The 25,039-nt window shown below is 43.0% G+C and overlaps 1 protein-coding gene across 5 annotated transcripts in view; it reads right to left on the bottom strand.

Moving 5' to 3' along the window:
* PKHD1 (PKHD1 ciliary IPT domain containing fibrocystin/polyductin) overlaps positions 1 to 25,039 on the bottom strand; it is a 239,168-nt gene that overhangs the window by 175,426 nt on the left and 38,703 nt on the right. For all 5 annotated transcript variants that reach the window (XM_038131605.1, XM_038131604.1, XM_038131606.1 and 2 more), the window contains 5 exons: positions 24,970 to 25,037; positions 21,431 to 23,044; positions 21,118 to 21,261; positions 13,066 to 13,249; positions 7,115 to 7,265 (listed from right to left, as the gene is read on the bottom strand). In XM_038131605.1, coding sequence (XP_037987533.1) covers positions 7,115 to 7,265; positions 13,066 to 13,249; positions 21,118 to 21,261; positions 21,431 to 23,044; positions 24,970 to 25,037 — 2,161 coding nt within the window. The remainder of the gene's footprint in view (positions 1 to 7,114; positions 7,266 to 13,065; positions 13,250 to 21,117; positions 21,262 to 21,430; positions 23,045 to 24,969; positions 25,038 to 25,039) is intronic.

The following is a 25,039-nucleotide window of genomic DNA, read 5'->3' as shown; positions in this document are numbered from 1 at the left end:
AGGTCGTTGGCATAGAAACCAAGAAGGAAGGAAGGATAAATAAGAGAAACCTGCAACTGCCTATTCCAATGAACACTTCGTCTTTCATAACCAATGAGTAAAGTGTAAACTTAAGAGTTTTGTAAGAATGTATAAAAAGCATGCAAGCTATAATAAAAACTGTTTGAAGCCTTCTGAAAATGGAGTGTGCAGCTTTGTATTGTCTCCTTCTCGATAACGACACAAGACCATCCGGTGTGTTAAGCCATGCTCCAATGAAGAACAAGCCTGGACTAGGTGTGTCTCCAAGTTGCTCAGCCCTTTTCCCATTAAATTCAAGATGTGCAGCTGGAGAAGGCACAAGGCTTCCTCCAATTTCCCAGAGCCCAAGGCTGGACACCCCAGCACAGTCCCAGGCATCCAAAATTCCCACTCTCTTCCTCCAAGGAGCCAAAGCCAGGTTGAACAGGGCTTTGAGACACCCAGTCTGGTGGAAGGATCTACATCTTTTAAGGACCTTTCCAACCCAAACCATTTTGTGAGACCAAGTCCCACAGACGGAGAACAAAACCATAGTTCCAAACTCAGACAATCCTTCCTCCTCCAAAATGCTGAATTGCTGAAGGAGTCAATTAGAGTTCCTGTCATAATTAAACAGAAAAGTGGCAGCAACACTGTGTGCGAGCACCTGGGAGCAAGAGGAGAGGACACAAGCCCACAGTCACTCAGGGAGCTTCCCCACACCCTCCTGACCCATATTGGAGCCTTCCTTTTGTACAGGAGGGAAAGATTTGCTTTCTGTTACCTGGAGCAGCAGTTCCAAAATGGTGCTTTTCACTCCAAATCTCTTTCTCTTAAAGGTTGGGAGCAGGGATAAATGGAAGTGGGAAAAGGAAAACAGCTCTCATTAAACTATGCAGTGTTCAGTTCTGATTTCACACAGGTGTGTTTAAATGCATATGGAAAACCTTTGAGGTGCTTTGGATTACAGGGACTGGCATCCCATCCTGAGGATTATGGAATTCCATCCTAGAATATCCTGGGGAGAGCTTTCAGTGCACCTCTCAGTGCAGCTCTATGAGTGGTGGGGAGAAGAGTGTTCCCTGGAAAGCCACTTACAAGTCAGGAAGTAGCTCCTCAGTGACATTAGAAAGATGGTGGGATTGAAAATAAAAAGAAGAGGCTTTTCACAATGTGGGGGGAGAAAGAGAAAATTACAGCTCAGTCTTTCATTTTTCATCTGACAGCAGGAGAAGAAACAGTTAAACCTCAAATCAGGCAGCAAAAAATTAAAGGAAAATGAAACCACACCACAAGCCCAACTCCTAAATTTCCCATTGCAGCCCAAGGCTGAACCCATTAAAAGGAAGGGGGGAAAAAAGGAAAGGAAAGAAGAAAGAATTAAAAAAAAAAAAAAAGAAAAAAGAAAAAAAAAGGAAAACAGAGAAGAGAAGCAATTTTGCTTATCCTTTCCTCACACACCAAGCAGCCCCTTTTTCCTATTATTTATTTATATATTTACCTTCCCCTTCCAGAGCAAGGCCCTTATTTTCTCATTTAGTCCAACAGAGATTGTCCTCCTGGAATGACCTTTTTTTTTTCCTTTCTCTCTCTCTCTCACTTCTCCTTTCCTTCTTCGCCCCCCCTCCTCCCTGCTGCCTCCAGGCCATTGCCCTCGTGCCAGTAACTAGATAACACACTCTATCAGAGATTTTTTAAAAAATCATTGCAAAGGCACTGGGGCTGATAGTGGCATCAATCCTTGCCTGACACGGGCTCGGGTCAACCATTTATCTCTTCACATTGCCTGTGGTTACTGGGGAGCCCATCTTGGTTCTCTACAACTTAACAACCTTGCAGATGGTACCTCTCTGCTCCAGCAGCCTCCACACCCCAAGACTGGTTTTGTGGGTTGATTTTTATTAGGTTTTTTTGTGGTGTTTTTTTTTTTTTTTTTTATGGACTGTTCCACTTGTTTTCTGTGAGGGTCTGGTGGGTTTTATTGCACTCCCCACCTCTTTCTGAAAATAACACTGGGACCAAGATACCAAGTTAAGAAAACAGGGAATTTGGAGATGCAAGGATGGGCTTGCTGGGCTGTTAAAAGTGCATATTTATGAAAATACCCACAAAATATTGTAGAAGAGTTTCACCTAGTTCTTCTTCTGATGTCCCACCCTCTGTGACATGGCTATTTTTGGCTGGATGCACTGCCAAAGGACCCAGGAACTCTACTCACAGCCCAAGACAACATAAAGTCAGACTCTATCATGATGCTTGCTACTAAATCCAATGAAACTATTCCCAAGCCTTGCAAGTTGTGATCCCCGTGGCCAAATAAAGGGTTCTGATGTTGTACTCTCTAAATGGATACACAGGAATTAAATATCTATTGCACCATAGTTCTTCTTCAAGTGGAGAAGAGAATAAAACAGAACAGCTGTTTTATTATCCCTCTCCAAAATACTTCCATATCAAACTGGAATCTGCTCTGTTCCTTCCCATTCCTGGCTGTGTTCAAGGCCAGGCTGGATGGGGCTCGGAGCAACCTGGTTTAGTGGAAGGTGTCCTTTCCCATGGCAGGGGGACTGGGACTAGATGATGTTTTTGAGATCCTTTCCAACCCAAACCTTTTTGTGACTCAATGATCCCTGCCCTGCCTGACTATCCTCAGCCTGCTGTGGTGGTTTTCCTCATGGACTGCCAAGTGTGAGCCCTTCACCCGCAAAAATGCACCCATCAAACATCCACACAACATGAGGACAGCTTTAAAATGAGGGGAAAAGAGAAGAGTCACTTCCCATCACTCGTAACCCTCACAGATGGAGAACATGCTCAAGAGTGTCCCTGCCCCTGGCAGGGGGTGGGAATGAAATGATCTTTAATGTCCCTTCCAACCCAAACCAATCTGTGACCTCGCATCAGTCCTGCTGTGAGTAATAGAATAACAGTCCTTTATGCCCAGAGTGCCCTGGGCTTCCAGAGACCCTTCCATGCCCCCTGAAAGCTGCCTAGGTTTTGCCACCTTTGTAAATCACCAAATATTTCCACCAGTTGAAACCATTTCATTGCTTCCCTCACCTCCAAATACTTTGGCATCAAGAGAGATGGTAAGTAGGGGAAAAAAGGCTAAAAAAAGGAAAGGAATTATTCTAAGACCTACAGAGGAATCCAAGGGATTTGAAGATCTAGTCCTGATTATATGAAGTGGAAGTTGAACAGAAAGGATTTTTGAGGTGACTGTACATATCTCAGACACAGACTTCGGGGGGGGGTTTATATTTTTTTCTTTCACGAGAAGTGAACAAAGCAATTATCCCTGTATCAGTCACCAAGCTAAGAATTCACAGATCCTGAATACTCAAAGCCACCCCTTAAATCTCAAGACCTGTTAAAAACAAACTCAAGGCAGCGCAGCACACCCAGGCAGAGCCATAATCCAGGATGGCATCTTTATCTGGCAAGTTATTTTTTATTAATCTCCTATCCCTCAACAGGGACCCCTTGAGGGTTGGGTTGCAGGGAATTCACTGGGATTTCACCAGTTCAGCTTCCCTAGGGCTGGCTTAATACGTGGTATCGGCCCTCTGCCAAATATTCCATCAGCCATGTGGGCCAGCAGAGGAGGGGGAGTGGGAGCAGGGAAGAGCTGCTCCAGCAGCATGTTTGCATCATGATTAGGTCTGGTCCAGCGATCTGGAATAATAATGGGAAGGCTCACTAAGCATAATGGGTTCAGAGCCATCCCAGCCTGGTCAAACCCTCCCATGAGCATCCTCTCCTTGTGTTTTTGGGGTGTTTTGCACATCTCATCAGTGTCACCAGAGCTGACGTCTCATTATGCAGCCAAGGTGGAAGTGGACAGGTACTGAGTGAGCATCAGAACTTTTCTTTTCCCTTTTATTATTTAATTCATGTCTTCCCATTATCCAGTGCATTCTTGAAGCTGTGAACTAATTAAGTCCTGTGGGATATACAATCAGTGCTGGTTTTTTTTTTTTGCCCTCCCTCTCTTTTCAGTAGGCTAAATTGCATTATATACGGAAATAAAAATAATTGTGCAACTCTTCTTAGATAATAACAGAGCAAGTTACAAACACTAATGATGCTGAATGCAACAGTGGGGCAGAGGCCTGCTGCTTATTTCTTGTGACCTAATTAAGTGATACAGGGCAAAATACTTCAAACACAAAGTGAGGCAAGAGCTCAAATCAGTTTCTAATGAAAATCATAAAAATTATTCTCTTGGGGAGGGTGGTGGGACACAGACCAGACATGAGGAAAAATCCAAATTGAACTGAAATTTCATGAAGTCTGCTGTGAAAATCACAGATCTCCAGGTAGCACCTTGAAACCCCACGAAATTCTGGGAGTCCTCTAGATCTGAGCCCATCCCTGACTGTAACCATGCACCTGATGTTTCTGGAGGTTTTTTCCCAACATTTAGGATCCTATGATTCATGCAAGCAACAGCTCAGGGACCAGAGTTGAAAGGACAAAAATTGAGTGATGGATTTTGCAGCACCTACCATAAAATGCAGTTGTTTAAATAATACAAGTGATGAAAAAATACCCTAAAACTGTGTCACAGAATAATGGGCATATCATTGAATATCCTGAGTTTCAAGAAACCCACAAGGATCATCAATGCCAGCTCCTGGCTCTGCAGAGAACAACCCTAAGAACCCTAATCTGTGCCTAAGAATGTTGTCCAAATGTTGCTTGAACTCTGGCAGGTTTGGTGATGTCACCATTTGTACCTCTCAGGCTCAAGTTCCCAGAACCAATATTTTATGTTTTATTTAATTATTATTTTCTGCTCTCAACCAAGGCTGTTCTCTCTTCTTGCCAGTGTCCATTCATTCCATGCCATAAGGCTCTGTCAACCTTTCTACATTTTCACTTCCAATGCCATCCTGGAGCTAATTCTGCTCCACCATCATCACTAAATCTCCTCTGAACAACCCTCCCACACCACCCAAGAATTGGGCTGAGTTCTTGGCCTGCCTGGGCATCCTTCATCTGGAAGCAGAAAACAAACCACTGAGCAGTGTAGCTGTGCTGAGAAGAGGATCATCATGCCCCTTTTTTTATGGAACGCTTTGAGATCCTTGCATGAGCATGCAAGAGAAGTGCCAGATGTTATTATAAAGAGATGCAGCCCCATTACTTGTACACAGAGTTGTGCTGCCTGCTAATAGCACCATTATCCTAAGGCACGTGGTGCTATTAATGCATTTCACTGCTTAGTGCTGAACCTGGGGACTATTTTTTCCACTGGAAAGGTAAGGCCAGTTCACATGACATGATTTAAACCTCCACAGTGAAGCATGCATGCGCTGCACCAGGTCGTAAATCTTAACGGGATGCTGTCAGCCAGAAAGGGACCAAAATTGAAGCCATTTATCTGAACTCCCCACCCATCCACCTCTGCTCACCCAAGCCAGTTTTGGGAAGAGGGATAAAATGATTCTGAATGCCCACTGGGTTCATTAAGCAGCAGCAAATCCTAGATCTAAAGTGCTGCTGTTTTCATCCTGCTCTGAATGAATTTGTTCATTCAGGACACTTAGGACTTCCTTGGTTTTCCCTGCTCTGAGGAGAAAAACCACAGCAGGAGCAAACCTCACAGCTTCTTCCTCTTTTTTTGCTCCCACCTGAGTCACAAGACAAGCTGCCATCCTGCCATTACTGAGGCTGCAGGAGCTGTGACACAGCCCAGACCACAGACAGCAGAGGGGAACATCCCTCTGTGCTGCAGCCCAGGCTCTGGGACTCTAGAGATGCCCTTATCCCATTTGGGAAGGAAAATAGGAATGGAAGGAGGAGTTACCATTTGATCTCGTACTTGCCTGGGCACTTCCTTCACTCCTGCAGTCACCAACCAGCAATTTTTGAGGGTTGTATTTCTCCTTAGCTGGGCATGTTTAGGGTACCATAACTAACAAGGCTGATGAGCAAATGAACCTTAATAGGTAACATTCTACATCTGACATTCCTTCACAGACCAAGGGCAGGCTTAACTGAAGCAAGGAATTGTAATTTAGGATAGTCCACTGCAAGAGTAATATTCATGCAAGGTAGATTTGCAAATATTCAGAGACTCCTATATATCAGATATATAAAACTAAATACAGAATTCAACACTAGAAATGCACCAAAATTACTCTGCCAGGACAACGAAGCTACTTTTTGGGCTGGCAAAGTAAATGTGAAGTCCTTAAACACAGGAAATCTCTTTGCAGATAGAATTAAAAATTACTGTGGTAGCTTTAACATTGATGCTGAGCAAATGAACTTCATTTTCCTAAAATGCGCTAAAAGACTGTGTGAAAATTTTATTGAACATATTTTATCCTAAGTCAGGTGTGTAACTATCCCCACTCACACATTCCTGTATTCAGGAGGTCTCCACCACATCTCAGGAGCTGCTCCTTTAGGAAAGGAGAATGAAGAAGGGATAACTGGCATTCAACAAATATCTAACCCCTCTAAATTTCTTCTTACAGGTGGCTGAACACCCCCTCTGCAAAACTAGTCTGTGAGGACTCTAACAGGACATTTCAGGTTAGCAATGACATTTTTATGTATCAAGTCTTAAAATTTATGCTGGTTTAGGATTATAGGTTTTTTTGAACTCTTGATATATGTCTTCTTTTCTTGCAATACCCACAGATAGCAATGGGAAGACTTTCCCATTTTCCTTCACCTACTGAAAAGCAGCAAAAATCAAATATAACCAAGGCTGCACTGGATGCTAAGTCTCTGCCAGAGTGCTGAAACTGTACCTCATGGCTAAGATTTCTGCTCAACAGAAAATAACACTTTTATAAGAAAATTGAATTTATATTAAAAAAAACAAAAAAGAGAGAGAGTGTTAAAAAATACATAGATTGCTCAGAAAATAAGGTAAAGCTCATTTATGTCTCATAAAATACATGATTAGCCATAGTTAACCATTAATTCAGCTGTGCTGCATTAGAACTGCTATTCAAAGTTGGAAAGCATTTAATATTATATATTGCTGCTGCTCAGCCTAAATTGTTTTTTTTCTTGCCCCCCTTTAAATGTACACAATATTACAAATTTAATTTTAAGCTGTTTGAATCAGTCTGTAAAAAAGATTTGATTATACCTGAGTGTTCTGGCCCCAGTTTTTCCATATCTCAGTAATCTTGGCAGTAATTGGCTGATTAGCTCCCTCACACTCCATCTCTGCCTCAGTTTCCATGGTAATGTTACAGGAGCTATTATAGATGAGAACTTCATCTCTTTCCACTTTAGGGCTGAAACGAGAAGGGAGGTTAAATGGGGTGTCATCAATCTTAATGAAATGCAATTATTTTTACTCTTATTAATCATTGAAAGCCATTAGCTTGTGGCAACTCCTGGCCACCATTTGTCAAACTTTGCAAATTTCGGTAATTTTGTTTCCATTCTTTTATTGTTTATTTGTTTTTCCCCCCTTTATCTGCACACACTCAGGATGAAAACACATGCAGTAAATATCTCTCAGTGATGCTTTTCTCCTTCCCCAAACCATCACAAACAGGAACAAATGCCAGTCTAGGACCAAGGCAGGCAGATAAGTGCAGACAACAGGGAGGGAATCAGCAGTGTTGGGAGCAAAGATGGACTCCTACAAGGAGTAGGGTTGGTTTGTGTCTCCCCCCTCCCCATCTTACTCACACTTAGCAATGGGGAATGAATAACTTGCAACTCCCCTAGGGCAAAGGGAGAAATTGGAAAAACCACACAACTGGCTAACTGGTCCCTAATTCCAACTGTGAAAAAATGAGCTCATTTAGGGGTTCCAATTCCTGCTACCCAGCTGATTGCAATGGTGCTTTGTTGCTAACACTGGAACATTAACTTAGTAAATTAATTAAACTTACTTAACAGCCCAGACTAAGCAGATTCGATATATGTGCCAGTTATACCAGCAGACATTTGCTCTAAAGCCTCCCCTTGCACAGGGGGAAGAAGAAATAGAAAACGTGGTGGGAGAGAAACATTTTTTTCCCTTGGTTTTGCTGCTGACAGTTGCTGATTTTGGTAGTGTTTCATTGTGGGGAGCTATAGGATTCAACATATAGTTTAGTGGTGAGCAAAGTGTGGTGCAGGGTTAATGGTTGGACTTGATGATGCCAGAGGTCTTTTCCAACCTAAGTCTATGACTCTTGGCCATTGCTGCTTCTTCCTCTCCTCCCCACCATCAGATTCACACAGGCAAGTTGTAGGAAGGTGAGGAGAAAGGAGAGGAGTTGCAGCAACACCAACATAACAACCAGCAGGATAGAAATTACACAGCTTTTCTGAATAGCTAAGAAAGGACAGAGTTCACAGTGTGATTTACACAACAAAACAGAGGATCAGGATTTTAAGAGGGCTTCAGGTTCCTGAAAATCCCATATAACAGGACTTTGGTAAAGTATCTCTGGGATTAGAACCCCACAATGGTTTGGACTAGAAGGACTTTAAAGACCATCCAGTTCCATCCTCCTACCATGGGCAGGGACACCTTCCACCTCCCACCTCCCATCCAGCCTGGCCTTGGAAACTTCCAGGGATCCAGGGAAAGCCACAGCTTTTCTGGGCACCCTGTGCCAGGGACTCCCCACCCTCACAGGGAACAATTCCTTCCTAATAACTCTCAAAAATCTACCTTCTGTCAGTTTTAAGCCATTCCCCTGTCCCTCCAGGCCCTTGTCCAAAAAGTCCCTCTCCAAATCTCATGGAGTCCCTTTAGGCATTGAAAGGTGTTCTAAGTTCTCCCTGCAGCCTCCCCTTCTCCAGGCTGAGCAATCCAAGTTTTCCCAGCCTTTTCTCACAGCAGAGCTGCTCCATGCCTCTGATCATCATCCTGCTTCCTCTGGACTCACTCCAGCATCTCCATGTCCTTCCTGTGCTGGGGACCCCAAAGCTGGACACTGCTCCAGGTGGGGTCTCATGAGAGAGGAGCAGAGGGGGTGAAGCACCTCCTTAGCCCAAAGCTCTCTCAAAATTGACCCATTTGGAAAGCCGGGACTCAGAGCTTTGTTGGGAGGGTGATGATCAGAGTGGTTTGATGACCCTGAAGATTTAAAACTTCCCTGCTGGATGCAGCAGCTCACTCTGCAGACAAAGCCCTGCTCTGACCTGCATTTAGAGGCTGTTTGTTTTGGTGCCTTATTCAGGGTTAAAGTGGTAAAGGAATCAGCCACATTAGAAACCACGACAATACTAAAAAAAACAACAACAAAAAAAGCCTTTGCAAGTTGCTGAACCCTTTTAACAGCAAATTTTTATTTTTATACTTAAATAAACTTTTCCCTCTGCTGTATCAATAATCAAAAGCCAGCCTTGGGGTGCTTGCTTTTGATAGCAACACTTTGAGACCTGATCTTGTCCTGTGCAATAATTCAGTGGACTGGGCTGTCTTTCAAGACTGCAAAGTACTTTTTAAAGCTGCAAGAAAAAACTGCATCTTTTAAATAACCAATAGTTTTAAAGGCAGAAGGGGGTGGTGGTCAGCTGCATGCAGGGCATGGACACAATTTCCCAAACATTCAAGGCAATACAAGGACCTTTGATGGTTTTCACAGGTTTTTTTTTTTTTGCAAAAAGTAAACACACTTTGCTTGTAAGAGCCAGTTCCTTTCTGTCCTCATGCAAGCACATTCTGAAACACTGTTAGGAAATTACAATGTTGAAAGGAAATGCGAGAAAAAGAGGGAATTATTGAATGGAATTCAGGAATGTACCTTGACACAAGTGTTGCTAATGGCAAAACTTACAACTCTTTTAAGGAATATGCTTTTGCCATTATGAGCTGATAAAGGATGGGCTGTGGTACAGATACATAAAGAAAATATTATTTAAACCACTGAAAAACATTTTCCAGGTGGCTGCCCCAACCCTGGAAGCATCCAAGGCCAGGTTGAATGGAACTTGGAGCAACCTGGGATAGTGGAAGGTGTCCCTGCCCACGGCAGGGAGTGGAATGAGATTTACTGTCCTTTGAAACCCAAACTATTCTGTGATTCTATAAAATTAGTAAGAAAAACAGGAGAGATTGAATGTGCACTTAAGCCAGGAAGTACTTCAGTAGTTTTGTCCCCATTCTGAGACAAATGTCTTAACCTTGAACATTTGCACAGAACGAAAATTTATATATATTTTTTATTATTATGGTTTATTAATATTAATTAAAGCAATCAATACGTATTATTTCAGGAATCCTCAAAATAGCTCTTTTCTTGTGGAAACATTTAAATTTTCTAATACTTTCCTGCAAATTCCATTACTACTTTAAATATTTTTCTGAACTGAAACATGGAAAACAGTTTTCAGAAGTTCTGAAATAAGTTAATTTTTATGATTCAAACCTCTCAAATTTTTCCTTCTATTTTTTCTAAGATTTCTCAAATCAGGAAACTTTTTTGAAAACAAAAAACCTTTGCCTCTGCTTCCCTTTAGCAATAAATAGATTTCCATTTAACTTAGAAATAAACTGACAAGAAAAAAAAAACAGCCCAAGTTTTAATTTTCAACCAAAAGATACGCATGAGCATAATAGGGTGAAAAGTCAAGACAATAAGAAAGATGTTGAAGAAGTGGGAAAAAATGGAAAAATAGTTAATAAAAAAAGTTGATTGATTTGATTCAGAAATCTCACCCCGATAGGATTCCCAGGAGGAATAATAACTGTGGAACATTCACAGTTAAACTGGACTAAAAACCACAGTGAAAACAATAAGCAAACAGTCAGTAAAAGAACTTTGTGACTTTCTTCACAGTGGCAGCCCAAACCAAGAAAAGGAGCAAGAAAAAAGTAATCATAGGATATCATTAGTAGTAGTAGCAGTATTAGTATTAGTGTTATGTCATTGAAGGTGCATTTTTTTAATCAGTGAAGAGCTGAGCCCAATTTTGATATCCAGGGAAAAATAAGCAAAAAGGAAACACATATGGGATTGTCCTGTCCCTCTCAGGTTTGTTGGCTCTCCAGACTGGGGTTACACTGATGTGAGGAAAAGCAAAGCAAAGTTCAACCAGACAAGGCAAGGTTCCTGAAGTTTCTTGATTTGAAACAAGTCATTCTGGGAGCAGTAGAACTGATTAAATTAGTTCAATTTCACTTTTTTCCCCCCCTTCTAAGTCTCCTTACCTTTTTCTTTTTAAAAAGATCTATCCTCCCCATCTCCTGGGATGTTACTGTATATTACCAATTCTCAGTGTGGCTTTGGACAGTTGTACAGATCAGGGCAGAATTCTGCACTCTGTCCCCTCAGCAGGAAAATAATTTATTTCTGCCTAACACAAATTTTCTCAAAACTGGGCAGAATTTTCTTAAAAAGTCCGGGCCTGATGAAATCTAGATCAAATTTAGAAAACTGGTAAGGAAGAAGTGACAGACACAGAGAGGATGTAGGAACTGTGTAAACTTTTTTTTTAAATTAATTTTAGTTGGAAACTTCTATTTGTATATTTTTAAACAAGTTTTAAAAAATTGTGGAATTCGAGGCTTGCTGTCTTTGGACAGTAAATGCCAGTTTGGGGTTTTTTTCCCCTCAGTTCAGGTATCCAGAGCTCCCTCAGGTGAATCAACACCAGGTATGATGCAAGGACCAGGTCAGGATGAGGATCAAATCTCTGCAACTTCACTGAAATAGCTGAACCGTGGCATGACGCAGCAGCCAGAAGTTTGTTCACCACGTACAGCAAATCATGGGCAGTGCATTACAATGCTGTTCTAATTCTCTATTTACTAAATCACTTCTGGAAAGTTTTGCTCAACTTGTTCCAGTATCTAAAGGGGAGTTTACAAGAAGCCTGGAGAGGAACTTTCCAAGGGCATGGAGTGACAGGACAAGGAAGAGTGGCTCCAAATTGAAGGAGGGGAGATTTAGATTAGAGATTGGATAGAAATTCCACCCTGTGAGGGTGGGGAGACCCCGGCACAGGTTTCCCAGAGAAGCTGTGGCTGCCCCTGGATCCCTGGAAGTGTCCAAGGCCAGGTTGGACGTGCTTGGAACAACCTGGGATAGTGGAAGGTCTCCCTGCCCATAGGGTTGGAGCAAGATAACCTTTGAGATCCCTTCCAAACCAAATATTTAATAATTCACCTGTTTATTCCTTAACTCAGACATCCCACTTATCCCTAGAAGTAAATGCTCATCAGGAATAAATCCTCACTGCTCCATCAAAGACAACAGTTCCAAGTTATACTCCTGGACAGCTTGGCCTTGGATTTGCAAAGCATAAGCATCCTTTCACACTCTGCTGAATTTACTTTACTCCTTGACTTTTTACTAATGAAAGTGCTTGGAGAAAGGCAGAGTGGGGAAAAAAAGACCAAAAAAAAAAAAAAAAAAAAAAGGAAAAAAAAAGGAAAAAACAACAGAAAAAAGAAGACTTCTGCTTTTCATAATGCCTAATCTTTTTTCCCATTGGCATCCACCAGATGTTTCTTTGGATCAGAAGATAAATATTAAAACCTAAGAAGGAACAAAGCAGGCTGTTTACAAGATGGATTTTCTGATGTCTCTCACACACTTTAAAAAGGCAGGAGGGAAGGAGGGGGGACTGGAGATGCTTTGATAGGCACAGGGAATGAATTCCACAACGCAGCGGAGCTCTCTAGTGGTCTCAATGCTAAACGGCTCTATTGGCATCAATGTGAGAATTAAGAATTTGTTCCTTCAGTCCATCATTTGGAACAACTCTTCAAAAGGTGGAAAGCCATGGGGGGATGTAATTTGTGTATGGACCCACTGGGCTGATGGAGAGACATGGCACTGTCGTAATACGACACGAAGAGACGACACGGACACTGCTGCTCTCCAGGTGAACAAAAAAGAGGGACCTTTATTTTCTGACTCCAACATTTATAGTTTTCCAAAAGTTACAGTGGATTGGAGGGTGACAGTGCCACCTCTCCAATGACACTGGACAGACCAAGAGTCCATCACTTCTCTCCTCCTCCATGAAAGAATGCAAAACATAAGTTGTTTACAGAACTGTGTGTGAGAAAGTTTGTTACAAGAATGCAAACATCAGAAGGCTTAGCAAGGTCTTAGAAAATCAGGGTGACATGGCACTAACCTGGCAAGGAGTCCAGCAAAATGTCCCTGGGGCAGGGTGTCCCCACAGATGTAGAAGTAGGACAAAGATCCTCTGTGCTGGGAGGTGCCCACCAGGACTCGGATGTCACACTCAATGAAGGTGGCTCTGTCCTCTCGGCAGTCAGCTGAAGAATGTGTCAGACCACAGAGAATGGCCAAAGAGGCTGCAAGACAGGAGAGGGAAAAATAGCCCAAAGCAGCCTAAGCACCACTGACATCGAGCACATTTTAACCACTGAGAGGTGTCATTGCAGGAGGTCTCCCTGCCCATGGAACTAAATTAACTTTAAGGTCCTTTCCAACCCAAACCATTCCATGATCCTTTGGCTCCTGATGTGCACCCAGCCTCTCTTTAGCTGCATCCTTTTTGAGGATAATTTGGTCTCCATGCAGCTCCTTCAGCCCCATTTGCTTTGTGTCAGCAAAATGTAACCTCCTTTGTGCCCTGAGCACCACGATGGTCTTTGGGATCAAAGGGCTCTGTCCAGGAGATGCCATAAGGGATTGAATAAAAGCATGGGCATTTCTTCTGGGAGAGCTAGAACATGGTTTACAGTTCAGGAATGTGACACAAAACTTTTACCAAAGAGATGTGACAACATATATCATAAGTTGGAAATCCAGAAACAGTTTTTGAGGAAACTTTGACACAGCTTGGAGGGCTTCTGGAGAACAGGTGGGAACTGAGATCTCCCACCCTGCTTTACAGCTGAGTATGACTTGAAATGTGGTCCAAATCTGCCTCCATGGATGAGGCAAAAATTGTAATGGGAGCAGCTGTTTTGAGGTTTATTTAAAGAACAAGTGGTGTGAACATCTGGAAGAATTTTTTTTTTTCATGGAAAGGGTTGTTCAGCACTGGAATGCAATGCCCTGGGAGGTGGTGGAGTCCCCATCCCTGGAGGTCTCCAAGGAAGGTCTGGACATGGCACTCAGTGCTCTGGTCTGGGTGACAAGGTGGGGATCAGTCACAGGTTGGACTCGATGATCCTGGAGGGTTTTTTTCCCAATGTAAGTGATCCAGTGTGATTCTGTGAGAAGGAATTAGATTTTCTTATTCTAAATCCAGACAAAAAATGCTTAAAAAAAAAGCAATATGAACTGTCACTGAAGTTTGGTGAAAATACTTGGTTTTGACAATTTTAGACAGGAGTTCTTTAAGCATTAAGCCATGACAGACATTACATCAGTTTCTCTCAAAGCTCTGACTTTTGGAGACTATTCATTAATCCTGAACTAACCAAATAGTTGTAATGAACTCCAGAAAAGGTCTGTGGACAGTATAACAGACTGCACTGTAGCATCCAAGAGTATTCCTTAAGCATCAGAAATCCAATCAATGGGAATTTATCAAGAAAGGGTTTTTTCCTATTTGCTTTTGTAAGTTCCAATTTGTTCAAAAGGTGCCTTGCTTGCTGGGGAAGTGTCATTTTTAATGAATGTCTTGTCTCCTAAGCAATCCTAAAGAATGGGGGTTGAAATTGTAAAAATATGAAAGTATTCTATTTCCTGTATTAAAATATTTAGCACATTTTGCTAAAGCTTACTATTTCATATGGGGTATTTCTAAGAGTTTATCACTCTTTAATGTTTCAGGTATTTTTGAAATATTAAAACCTATCAGTTCATCTGCTCTGAACTTCAGAGAGAGAGTTCACAATTCTTCTCTATTTTTCTTCTCTGGATTTAGAATGATAAGATAATGTTACCCACATGCTCACAAATTTTGCAATATGTTTAATTCCTTTCCTTCCCAAAATCCAGGGGCAATTTTCTTCCTTGGCATCCAAACAGAGCCAAACACAATCCCAGCCTTGAAGACCTACATCTAAGACAAGTAATAGGCAGAGAAGCCTAAAAGAATGATAGCAAGATTTTGCTTTTGTTGTCCAAAAATTCTATCTAGTGCTACTTCAGGTATTCTGTTACTACAGCAGAAGCCATATGTCTTTCCTGATGTTCCAAGGGAATCTTAAGCAGCACTAAATATCTGTGTTTTGACAAATAAATAGCATCCAAGAGGACTAAATTCTGCAAAGATCTTGCATTTGCAACAACCTGGAGTAGAAACAATTCATTACAGGAAGGCTTTGTGGTCTTGAAGAGAACATGGCAGAGTTTTCCTATGTGAAAAACCACTTGAACTCTATTTTGGGACGAATGTTGGAAATTACTCACAGAATGTCAGGACTGTTTTCCTCAACATTTTGCTGCTGTCAGAGAACTTGCCTGGCTCATGTAGGTCACCAGAAGGTGTTTCCTGCACAGCCCTGAGAGCTCAGCACAAGAACAGTCTGGCACTTCTGAAACAACCCCAAAATGTGGAAATTGGGCATTTCTGCTGTGCTCCAGTGCCTTCATCCCAAAATTATCATGCCTGTAGGAACAGGAGGCCTTCTACCCTAACAATGGCTGAAATAATTTTTAACTCAAACCAGGCAAACATAGGTATTAATTTATAAAACCTAAGTTTTAGAATATGGCTACACAGGATTGCAAAGTGATCAGAGGAAGCAAAATCCAAGCAAATCCTACTTCATCTGTACACCCCAGAATCAAACTTAGAATTGCTTTCTCTCTCTCAGGTGGAAGGAGGGGAAAATCTCACACACACACCCCCCCTCCCCACATCTCCTGTCCATCAGATGGAGATATCACTTTTAGAGGTGATGTTCTTTTCCCATTCCTTTCTTGAGGCTCTCCAAGATCCTCCTGTTTCCCTCCTCTGAGAAGTTTTAATGTATTTATTCATTTAGGAGGAAGTCTTGTCCTTTCTCTTCCCATTCCTCCAACCATGAAACACAAATAGCCTTTGGTATGGTTGGTGCCATTATCTCCTACCAAATAGCAGAAAAAAATATCAACTGAGGATTTCAACACACTTTTGGCACGTCCTAAAAGGACATTCTGCCTGTTCTGGGACACAGTTCTTCTCTCTGCTTAATTGGTTAGAGTTCAAACCCCAGAATGAAGCTGCTTTAGGCTTTACACTCCCTATAAAGATCAAACCTGCAATCCCATTGCTGGGATGAATGCTCTCAGCTCATTACAGCTTCTCTTTTGAGATCAGACACTACGGCAGCCAAATCTCTGCGTGGTGGAAATGGCTTAGGGACTGACTACCTCAGCCCTGGCTTTGAGGAATCCTCTGGCTTAATCCAGGATCCTGAGATGCTCAGCACAAGGGCTTTGTTTTGGGTCACTGTTTAATAACAACTGCTGGACGTGTGATGAGGCTCAAACCTACAGGAGGCTCCAAGGCAGCTGGGGATTGATTGAAGAACCGCCCAAGGAGTCCCAGTGCCAAAACTCACATCCCTGGTTATCCACCCCTCACAAAACAGACTGTGGAGCAGCAACATGTGCTTAGCAGGGAAGACAAAGAATTAAAAAAAAAGTTAATACAAGAGAGAGGAGAAAGAGACCTGTTAAGGTCATTGAGTCCAAGTTTCGCCTGTGAAGAATTGCTCCCTGTGAGACATTCATTTCACAGAGACAGGTTTCAGAAGTCCCAAGAGGTGCTTTCAAGCGTCTATTCCACTGCCTGATAGATCTCACTGTCAGAACATTCCTGCCATGTAATTAATATGCTTTATTTCCCCCTCTTAAGTTCATTTCTGGATTTGAAAGGTAGAAGGGACCATTTGGATCCTTTGGTATGATCTCCACAATGAATATCAGAGGCCCTGTTTCCACTGAGGTCCCAATTGTCACAACAGACCCTCTTCATATCTTCTGCATCTGCTCACACAAATCCCCAAATTTCCCTGTCTCTAGTCCCTATTATCCTGGCTCAGTGCATCTCCTTGTTAGAACCAAAACTCATTCCTCTCTCTCCTCTTGACCTGTTCAAAGAGCTCCACTGAACCACACATCCTTTTAAACCAGTCTCATTTCTAGCCTCTAATCTAAGTCCTCCTCCCTAAACATCCACTTTTACCAGTGGAGTCTGGTTAATGGCAGGTCCAGAACCCTTAAACAAAGATCCCAGGAACTGTTACATCAAAACCCTAAAGTCAGACCTGTTATTCCAAGCATGCTGATGCAACCAGGAAAATCAGGCTCAGTCTTTATCCTGATGCATCCTCTTATCAGGTCACCTTCTTTTAAAGTTGCCTTCCTTACCTTCACCCTAATGTAAAACATAAAATCTCAGGGACTGGCCTACTGGAAAGATTATATGTGGTATTTACCCTAATATCACCTCAGAGGAATAATCAGATATTTTCTCACCTGTCTCAAGCTTCCTGCCAGTTTTCTTCATCTTTCACAGGACCACAACTCAGTCCCACAGATATTAACCACATGTTCTGTAAATTTAACCTGAGCTGAACAGAATCTACAACTGCATTTTCGCTCATGCAGTGGCAAAGAAGCAAGAATCAGAGAAGGGGAGACCTTTCAGGATCATGGTATAATTTTGGTTGGAAAAGCCCTGTAAGATTGAGCCCAAGCGTTCTCCTAGCACCGCCAAACCCACCAGTAAATCATGTTCCCAAGGGCCACATCTACATGGCTCTTGAACCCTTCCAGGCATGGTGATCAAGCCAGTTATATCTTTACCTTTAAAGACTTATGGGTTAATTTGGGCATTTTTCCTTTGGTTTTGTTTTTCCTTGAAGGCAGTGAGGTTTTGTTAATTTTATTTAATTTTGTTAATTTTTTTTAAGCTTTAAGGCTGAAAATCAAATTTTAGCTCTGTTCTGAATTGATTTTTCTGCATCTTGCAAAAGACAACAGTTTTTATAAAAGAGTCTGGTCCTGAATTCCCATTCCTTGTGCTCTGGCTTGAGCATATCTCAGTAACATGCCCAGCTCTTGCCAGTGATCAAACCAAAACCTCGCTGCGACCCCGCTCAGCACCAGCTCCTAAGGAAAGCGCCATGAGGCTTATGGATGGATCCTGCTGAGCCTGGCAATTCCTCATCTCTTTGAAAACTTCCTGCTCAAAGGGAAAGAAGGAAAGAAGTCACATTTCCTACCTGCAGAGCCTTGCCCTGTGGACTGGATCACATGAGAGAGCCACATGGACCAGCTGGGGATTCCCAGGTGGAGTTATCTCTAATCTCAAGCAAGCCAGACACAACATGACCCAGCACTGAGAGCCAGGGCAGCCATTGCCACCTGACATCCCACAGTGCCAGAGGAGAGAGGTTCTGCTTCACAGCCCTCAGTAACAGAAGAAATGCAGCTTAAACTCTTTACATCAGCCAGTTCAGTGAGAGGAGCAGGGAAAGGTCAGACAAGTACCCAACTGGGACACAACACTGAGGGGCTCTGAAGCACCACAGACCTCCCCTTCCCATTCTTTTACAGTCCTGGAGTCACTTGGCCACCTCTCCCATGTGGGCAAGGCAGTGCAAGAAAGGTCTGAGCACTGGATGTGCCAGCACGAAGGGGCAAAATTCCCCAAGCAAACAGCACAATGTAAACCATGAGGTGAGACTGGAGTTACTGCATTTAAACCACCCTAAATGTGGTGAGGGGCAGGGTTAAAACTTTAAATATATATATAAAAAAAAAGAAGTCCTTAAATATTAAGCATTAGGTGGAGGAGTATCTTTAAAGCATCTTGCTCTGTATACAGATTTACCCATGCCAGATGTAGATGTGCACAAAATGAATACAAGTGTCTTAGGGAGTACAAAGAGCCTGACAAACACAGATTTGAGCAGCCTGCAAAAGGATTTTTATTTAAAAAAAAAAAAGAAAGAAAAAATATGTATATTTGTTTGTAAATATTTAATTAACAAATATTTTGCAACTCGACTGGTGAAACTGGCAAGGCTGCAAAACCCGGGGCAGGAGAGAGAGTGTGAGGCAAGGCCTCCTTTGCATTTCCTCTCCAGACACACAACCAGCCATCAGCATTCACTTGCTGACATCTAGTGACAGGAACAAGCATCGTGCTCCTGCCTGTAAGATTGTTTTCCTCAGGTTCCCTCTGCCACCAACCACTCAGTGACTTCTGAACACTGTTTGGATCAATGTGATTAAATTTCAATATGCTATTCTCCCTGCAATAACCAGGGTGCCCCGTTTTGTGCTGTATTTTTTTTTCCAACACTCCAGCACTGTGTCTTTTTCTATTTAAAATAACAAGCAGTTTTGTGGACTGTGAGTGGGCTTTGTTTTAAACAAAGAAAACTGAGCTCTTTATGCCCTCTCGGTGTCTCTATTTTGAGTGATTGTGGTTGAGTTTTAAAGCCCTTTCTCTTTTTCCCTTCCATCTTTTTTCAGTATTCCTCATGGCACTGGAGTTGGAATTAGAAGACCCTTATGGTTCCTTCAGCCAAAATCTTTCTGGGATTCTATGAAAGGAACTGTTCAAAATGACAAGAGTAAATTTAGAATTTGGGAATAAGTGAGGCTGAAGAGAACACTTGGAGCCTCTTCTCCCAACCCTTGCTCAAAAGAATGTTAAATTTCACATTGGGGTGGCTTCTTGGCAAATAATTTATTCAATTTCTCTTTTGGAGGATGGATATTCCACACACCTTTGAACAATCCCCTATGAATTTACCCTGATGGACACTCTAACTTGCCACTTTTCTTTCACATCCACAAAGAATAAGAGGTCATGGATCTCTGGTCACCTGCATACTGGATGTCTGGACAGCCTCAGAGTAGCAAATATTTCTGCAGATCTCCAGATGCAGTTCTCCAACTTCAGAGTTATGAAGGGGCTGAAATGTGAAGCTTCTGAGTTGGAATTCCTGAATCACAGCACCATTTAGCTTGGAAAACATCTCCAAGATTGCAGAGTCCAAGCTTTGACTGCTCCTCATCTTGTCACCCAGACCAATGTACTGAGTGCCACATCCAGTCATTCCTTGGACAACCCCAGGGATGGGGACCCCACCAAGGAGTCAAGCACCACAGTGAATAGTCCACGTTTAGAATTTGGGGAATGGTACATGGCTCAGAGGTGAGACTTAAAAGTCTTAAATTCTGCCTTTTGCAGATCTGAGAAGCCTAATTCTGAGCCTTCAGTAGGAAAAGGAGGGAATGTATCTTGTCCCAGGAAATGCTCATTTTGAAGAGTTAGCTCCAAAATTTAGGCAGGATTATTACTCTCAAAGAGAGATGTGGAGATCATCATGTCTCTCTCCAGTTAAGGAAGATGTTCTGGTCATGATGGATGCTCCCATCCTCTTCTCAAGGAAGTCAAATCCTCATCTCCAGCTTCCCAAAGGTATGAACTGGCTATGGTCTGACATTTGTTCACCCCTCCAGTCATTCACCTTTTATCTTCTACACCTTTACCCCACTGAGGCCATCCCAACATGTAGCCAAAACACAAAATGTGTGTGGCCACAGAATCAAAGAATTGTTAAAGTTGGAAAAGACCTTTAAGAGAATCATGTCTAACCATCATCTCACCAACACTATGTTCACCACTAAACCATGTCCTCAAGTGCCATATCCACACATTTTTTTTTAAACACTTTCAGGAATGATGCCTCCACCACTTCCTTGGGTGCCATCTTCCAAAGCTTGAAAACACATTATGTGAAAAAACTTTTCTAATATCTAACCTGAAACTACCCTGGTGCAACTTGAGACCATTTCCTCAGAAGAAAAGTCATTTAAGGGAGTTAATTCATTAAGATGGTCATGATGCTAAGAGGTGCTTGGGTACCCAACTCTGCAGTCCATATGCATGTTTTACATGGGGAGCTTTCCCAAGGAATAACTGCTGTGAGGAAACGTTGATTCATGCAAGTGTGGCCACAGGCATATGATGGATCTAATCCAACACCCATGGCCACGAACCCAAAAACTCACCCTGACACCATCTGTCCTCAGACTGAGTTCAAAAAACAGAAGTCATAGATTCATGGAATCATTACGGGTGGAAAAGACCTCCAAGATCACCAAGTCCAAACTTTGTCAGTGCTATGTTAATTCCTCTCCTCTCTCCAGGGCTGCTCCTTGTTCTCCTGGGATGAGATACACTGGGACTCCCCATTTTAGGTCAAATTTTAGGGGATATTTTTATCACAATGACAGTTTCTGAGTTTTAACTGACCTCGGAGGCGTGGGGCAAGGCAGCTCAGCTCAGTCACTGTCGTGTTGCCCAGGAGTTCACAGCTGGTGCCACAGACTGTGACCAAAGTCTTTCCTGGGGAAAACCCAGTTCCATGCAGGTAAACTTGTCCTCCATTCAAGCCACCTTAGAAAAGAACATAAAATGGGATTTAACTCAGAGCCTCACAGATAGCTCTCAACAAAAGTTTTTTGTTTTAAATTCATAATTTTTGCTTTCATGACAAAAACTCACATCACTGCAGTGCCTCACACAAAACCCTGTGGAGGAACTGCAGCAGCCCTCCATGACTTACCCCAGTTGTGACGTGCAGCTGTCACTGTCAGATGAGAAGTGAACCCCAGGTTGGAGGAAGCCCATCCCCTAGGAATATCCAGGCCCAGCACAGGGTACTCGCCCACAGGGAGCAGAGGAGCTGTGCACTGCAATGTGGAGAGACTGATGGTGATGTTGCTGCAAGGAAAATCTCCAATAAACACTTGTATTATGTCCATCTCTGTGACCTGTGATACTGTCAAAGTTAAAAGGAGACCAGAGGAAACAAGTGAAAGTAAAGCTGGGGTAAATTCCTCACTGTAACTTATTGTTCCAAGGTAATAGGAGTGTCCATCTACTTTCAGACTCAGAGCCCTTGTGCCTTTCCCCGGAGGCACCGTGCACTGGATGAGCACACAGGTGATGTTGAGAATGAGGCAAGGGTGATGGTCTACGAGGACTGAAGTCACCTTGTTTCCCTTCAGAGCCAACCCAGCCAAGCTGAGCAGGCCTCCCCCATTGGTGCTGAAATCCCGTGGGTAAAACTGGTACACCCAAGGCAGGATGGTGAGAAGGCTGGATGTCCCTCTGAAACAGGCACGGCCACTTTTCCTGCTGGATATGGAAATGCTGTGCTCCCCTGGGGCCAGGCAGGCTGTCTGGCACTCGATGATCGTCTCGTTCCAAAAAGTCACCTTGCAGGCAGAGCTGTTATCCACATGTACCACAGGGCTGTCACCCTGCCATGCCAACCTCTGTCCTTTGATTGTCATGTAGGTGGATGTCCCATTGGTCTTCCAGGTCACCAGATGTACCAGCGGGGTCCAGTGCTCCTGAAGGTGGAGTGTACAGCCCCCAAGGCACACACTGCGGACCCCATTGACAACCACAGTGACATTGAGAGCCCGAGATGCCTCAGCCAGCCACTGAGGGTGCAAAGGGTGGGCCCCTGGAAGGACAACACAGCTGATGGAGTCATTATCAGACTTCTGGATCTCACAGGAGTAATTACTGTCCAGGCTGACCTGTACCAAATTCCTCCTGGATTTCAAAGCAATACCAGATATGGTGAGTAACATCCCACCACAGATTGATCCTTGTGATGGGAATATGGAAGTTATCTGTGGAGTTATTGTGAGGGCCTGCTGCCTTGCTGCCACTTGAGCATATCCCAGCTGCCTCTGGATGACCTGGATGGGGAAAGTCCCAGGTTCCAGGCTGTTCAGTGGCAAAGAGCACTGATAAGACATTGCAGACTGGTTGCCCCATTGAAACTCAAGTTGACATTCAGTGTGTCCAAGCTTAGCCACAGACCCAGTGATGTTTATGCCCTGAATGCTCAAAAGCAGGCTGCCATCTGTGATTTCTGTTTCAACAGCAGTAACGAGGGGAGTCAAAGCTCTTTGGTAGTTAAAGGTGGTGGTCCTATTTGCAAAGAGAACTTGTTGAAGTGACCCACTGCCAATGGCTACATTTACTCTGACAGAGATGTCTCGTGAATCTTCATTAGACAAATTAACAGCTGGGGGGGTCAGGCACAAAACTGTCTCTTCTTCCAGGTGAGTAACTGTACAGGTTTGATTGTCCATGGACACAGAAACCAGGGCAGGATTTTGGCTAAAGCCCACCCCAGAGATTGTGAGCAGTGTTCCACCTAGGAGCAAAGCAAAATAAGGAAGAAGGGTATTATATGCAGAAGAGGAATTCATGATTATCTCTGAACCATCATCTTTAAGGTCCCTGCCAACACAAACCTTTTATGATGAAGCTGATAAGCATGACAGGCTGAAGGAAAGCAGCTAGAGACAATAGCAGCCATATATCAGGATAATCCCATGTGGACAAGAGGCTAAGGTAACAAGTAGCCAGGGACCTTTGTGGCAGTAAGTGACTGTAGAAAGCCACCACAGAAATGGAGAAAGCTGCTGTGAAAGACCTCTGAGAGTAAACAGAGGCTGAACTCTTCACGGAATGGGACTGTCCCTACAGGTGGATGGGGAGGTAGTTTGTTCCTGATGCCCACAGGGGAGAAGAATGCAATTGTGAATATTTTCAAACTCAGGCAGACTTAGATTTCATAGAATCACAGAATGGTTTGGGTTGTAAGGGGCCTTAAAGACCACCTCCTTCCAACCCCCTGCCACGGGCAGGGACACCTCCCACTATCCCAGGTTGCTCCAAACCCAACCCAAGCTGGCCATGAATACTTCCAAGGATGCAGGGGCAGCCACAGCTTCTCTGGGCAACCTGTGCCAGGGCTGCACCACCCTCACAGGGAAGAGCCCACCCAAAGGCTCTGTCCATGTTCCTTTTGTTTGTAGTACTGGAGCTCCCAGTGTCCTGCCTTGCTTCAACCTCTTTATCCATTAAGCCTATTCTCTTCTTTTTCCCATGATCTAGCTGAAAAAAATAAGTTGGTTTATGATGAGTCTTACGATGAGTTTTCTTTTTACATGAGCCCAAATCCTTAGCCCAGATACACACACAAGTGTTAGAGACAAAAAAGAGTACAGGTAAGGGAGGAGGGACTTGTGCTTTTTGCAGCAAAGAGGTTTTAATTCAGCTTAAGCCATTCATAAAACCACAACCAAAGAGTTAATAAGTTCTTATTTAATTTTCAATTTACCCTGAAATATAAAAAAGGTAAAACTTTTATTATTTTTTGTAGTATGGCTAATCTTCAAAACTGATAGGACTTGCTCTCCAAGCTCTCTCATCTTTCAAGGCTTGAGCACTTCACAAACTATTGAACTAATCACGTACCACAAAGCCTCTGAAGTTTTGTGTCTTTAAACGTGTTTTGAGCCTGGGAGAGCAATCTTTGGAAGACCTGAGGTTGTAGCACAAGAATTTCTCTGTCTTCTATAAAAGCATTTCTAAGGGCTCATGAAAAATTCACAACAGGGATTCAACTCTCCTCCACCACCAGCCAAATGACAAAATAAATCAACCACCCTAAATCTGCTTTTTAAGATTTAAAGTAAAACTTTTCTTTTTAATTCAGTGATGTTCCGCTCAGAAACACCCTTAAATTATTTCCAATGTCTAAAAGCTTAGAACAGGATTAATAAATATTTCCCTTTTGATTAAAATTAACATTGAAAAAGGGCTTTTTTGTCTTTTCAACAAAAATGAACATCCCTTTTGGGATCACTTCAAATTATTGTTTGCTTCAAACCACAATTGTACTCTGCTTTCCACCTAACTTTCACATGGAAAACCTTGAAAGATGGGGGCAAAATGACTGAAAGAAACAGCACAGATGAGCCAGATGTGGGCGTGCTTTGTTTTCCCAAGGGGAACATGCAAGGATACATGAGCAAACACTTGGGGAAATCAAATTCAAAGCACAGGGAGCCCTGAGCCAGCCAACCAGATGGAGGGATGCTCACTACAATCCCACATTTCCAGACCGCTGCTGTCTGCCAGTTGATGCCTGCATAATAAAGGGTCACAGATTCAAACCCCCCTCATTTAAACGGATGTGAAATGGGATGCACTTTCCATTCCTGCAGAAAAACTGTGCCCTTGATCCCTTTAACCTCCATAAGTGGCTGCAGATGTACCAATGCTGTTTACCCAGAATGGAGCCACAACACGGCTGGATGCTGAAGATCTCAGAGAGGTACTGGATTGACGGCTGAACCCT

The sequence above is a fragment of the Motacilla alba genome, chromosome 3 (genome assembly GCF_015832195.1).
Source record: "Motacilla alba alba isolate MOTALB_02 chromosome 3, Motacilla_alba_V1.0_pri, whole genome shotgun sequence".
Lineage (NCBI taxonomy): Eukaryota > Metazoa > Chordata > Aves > Passeriformes > Motacillidae > Motacilla > Motacilla alba.
The sequence above is the reverse complement of the archived record's forward strand: the minus strand, read 5'-3'. Positions and strand labels throughout refer to the sequence as shown.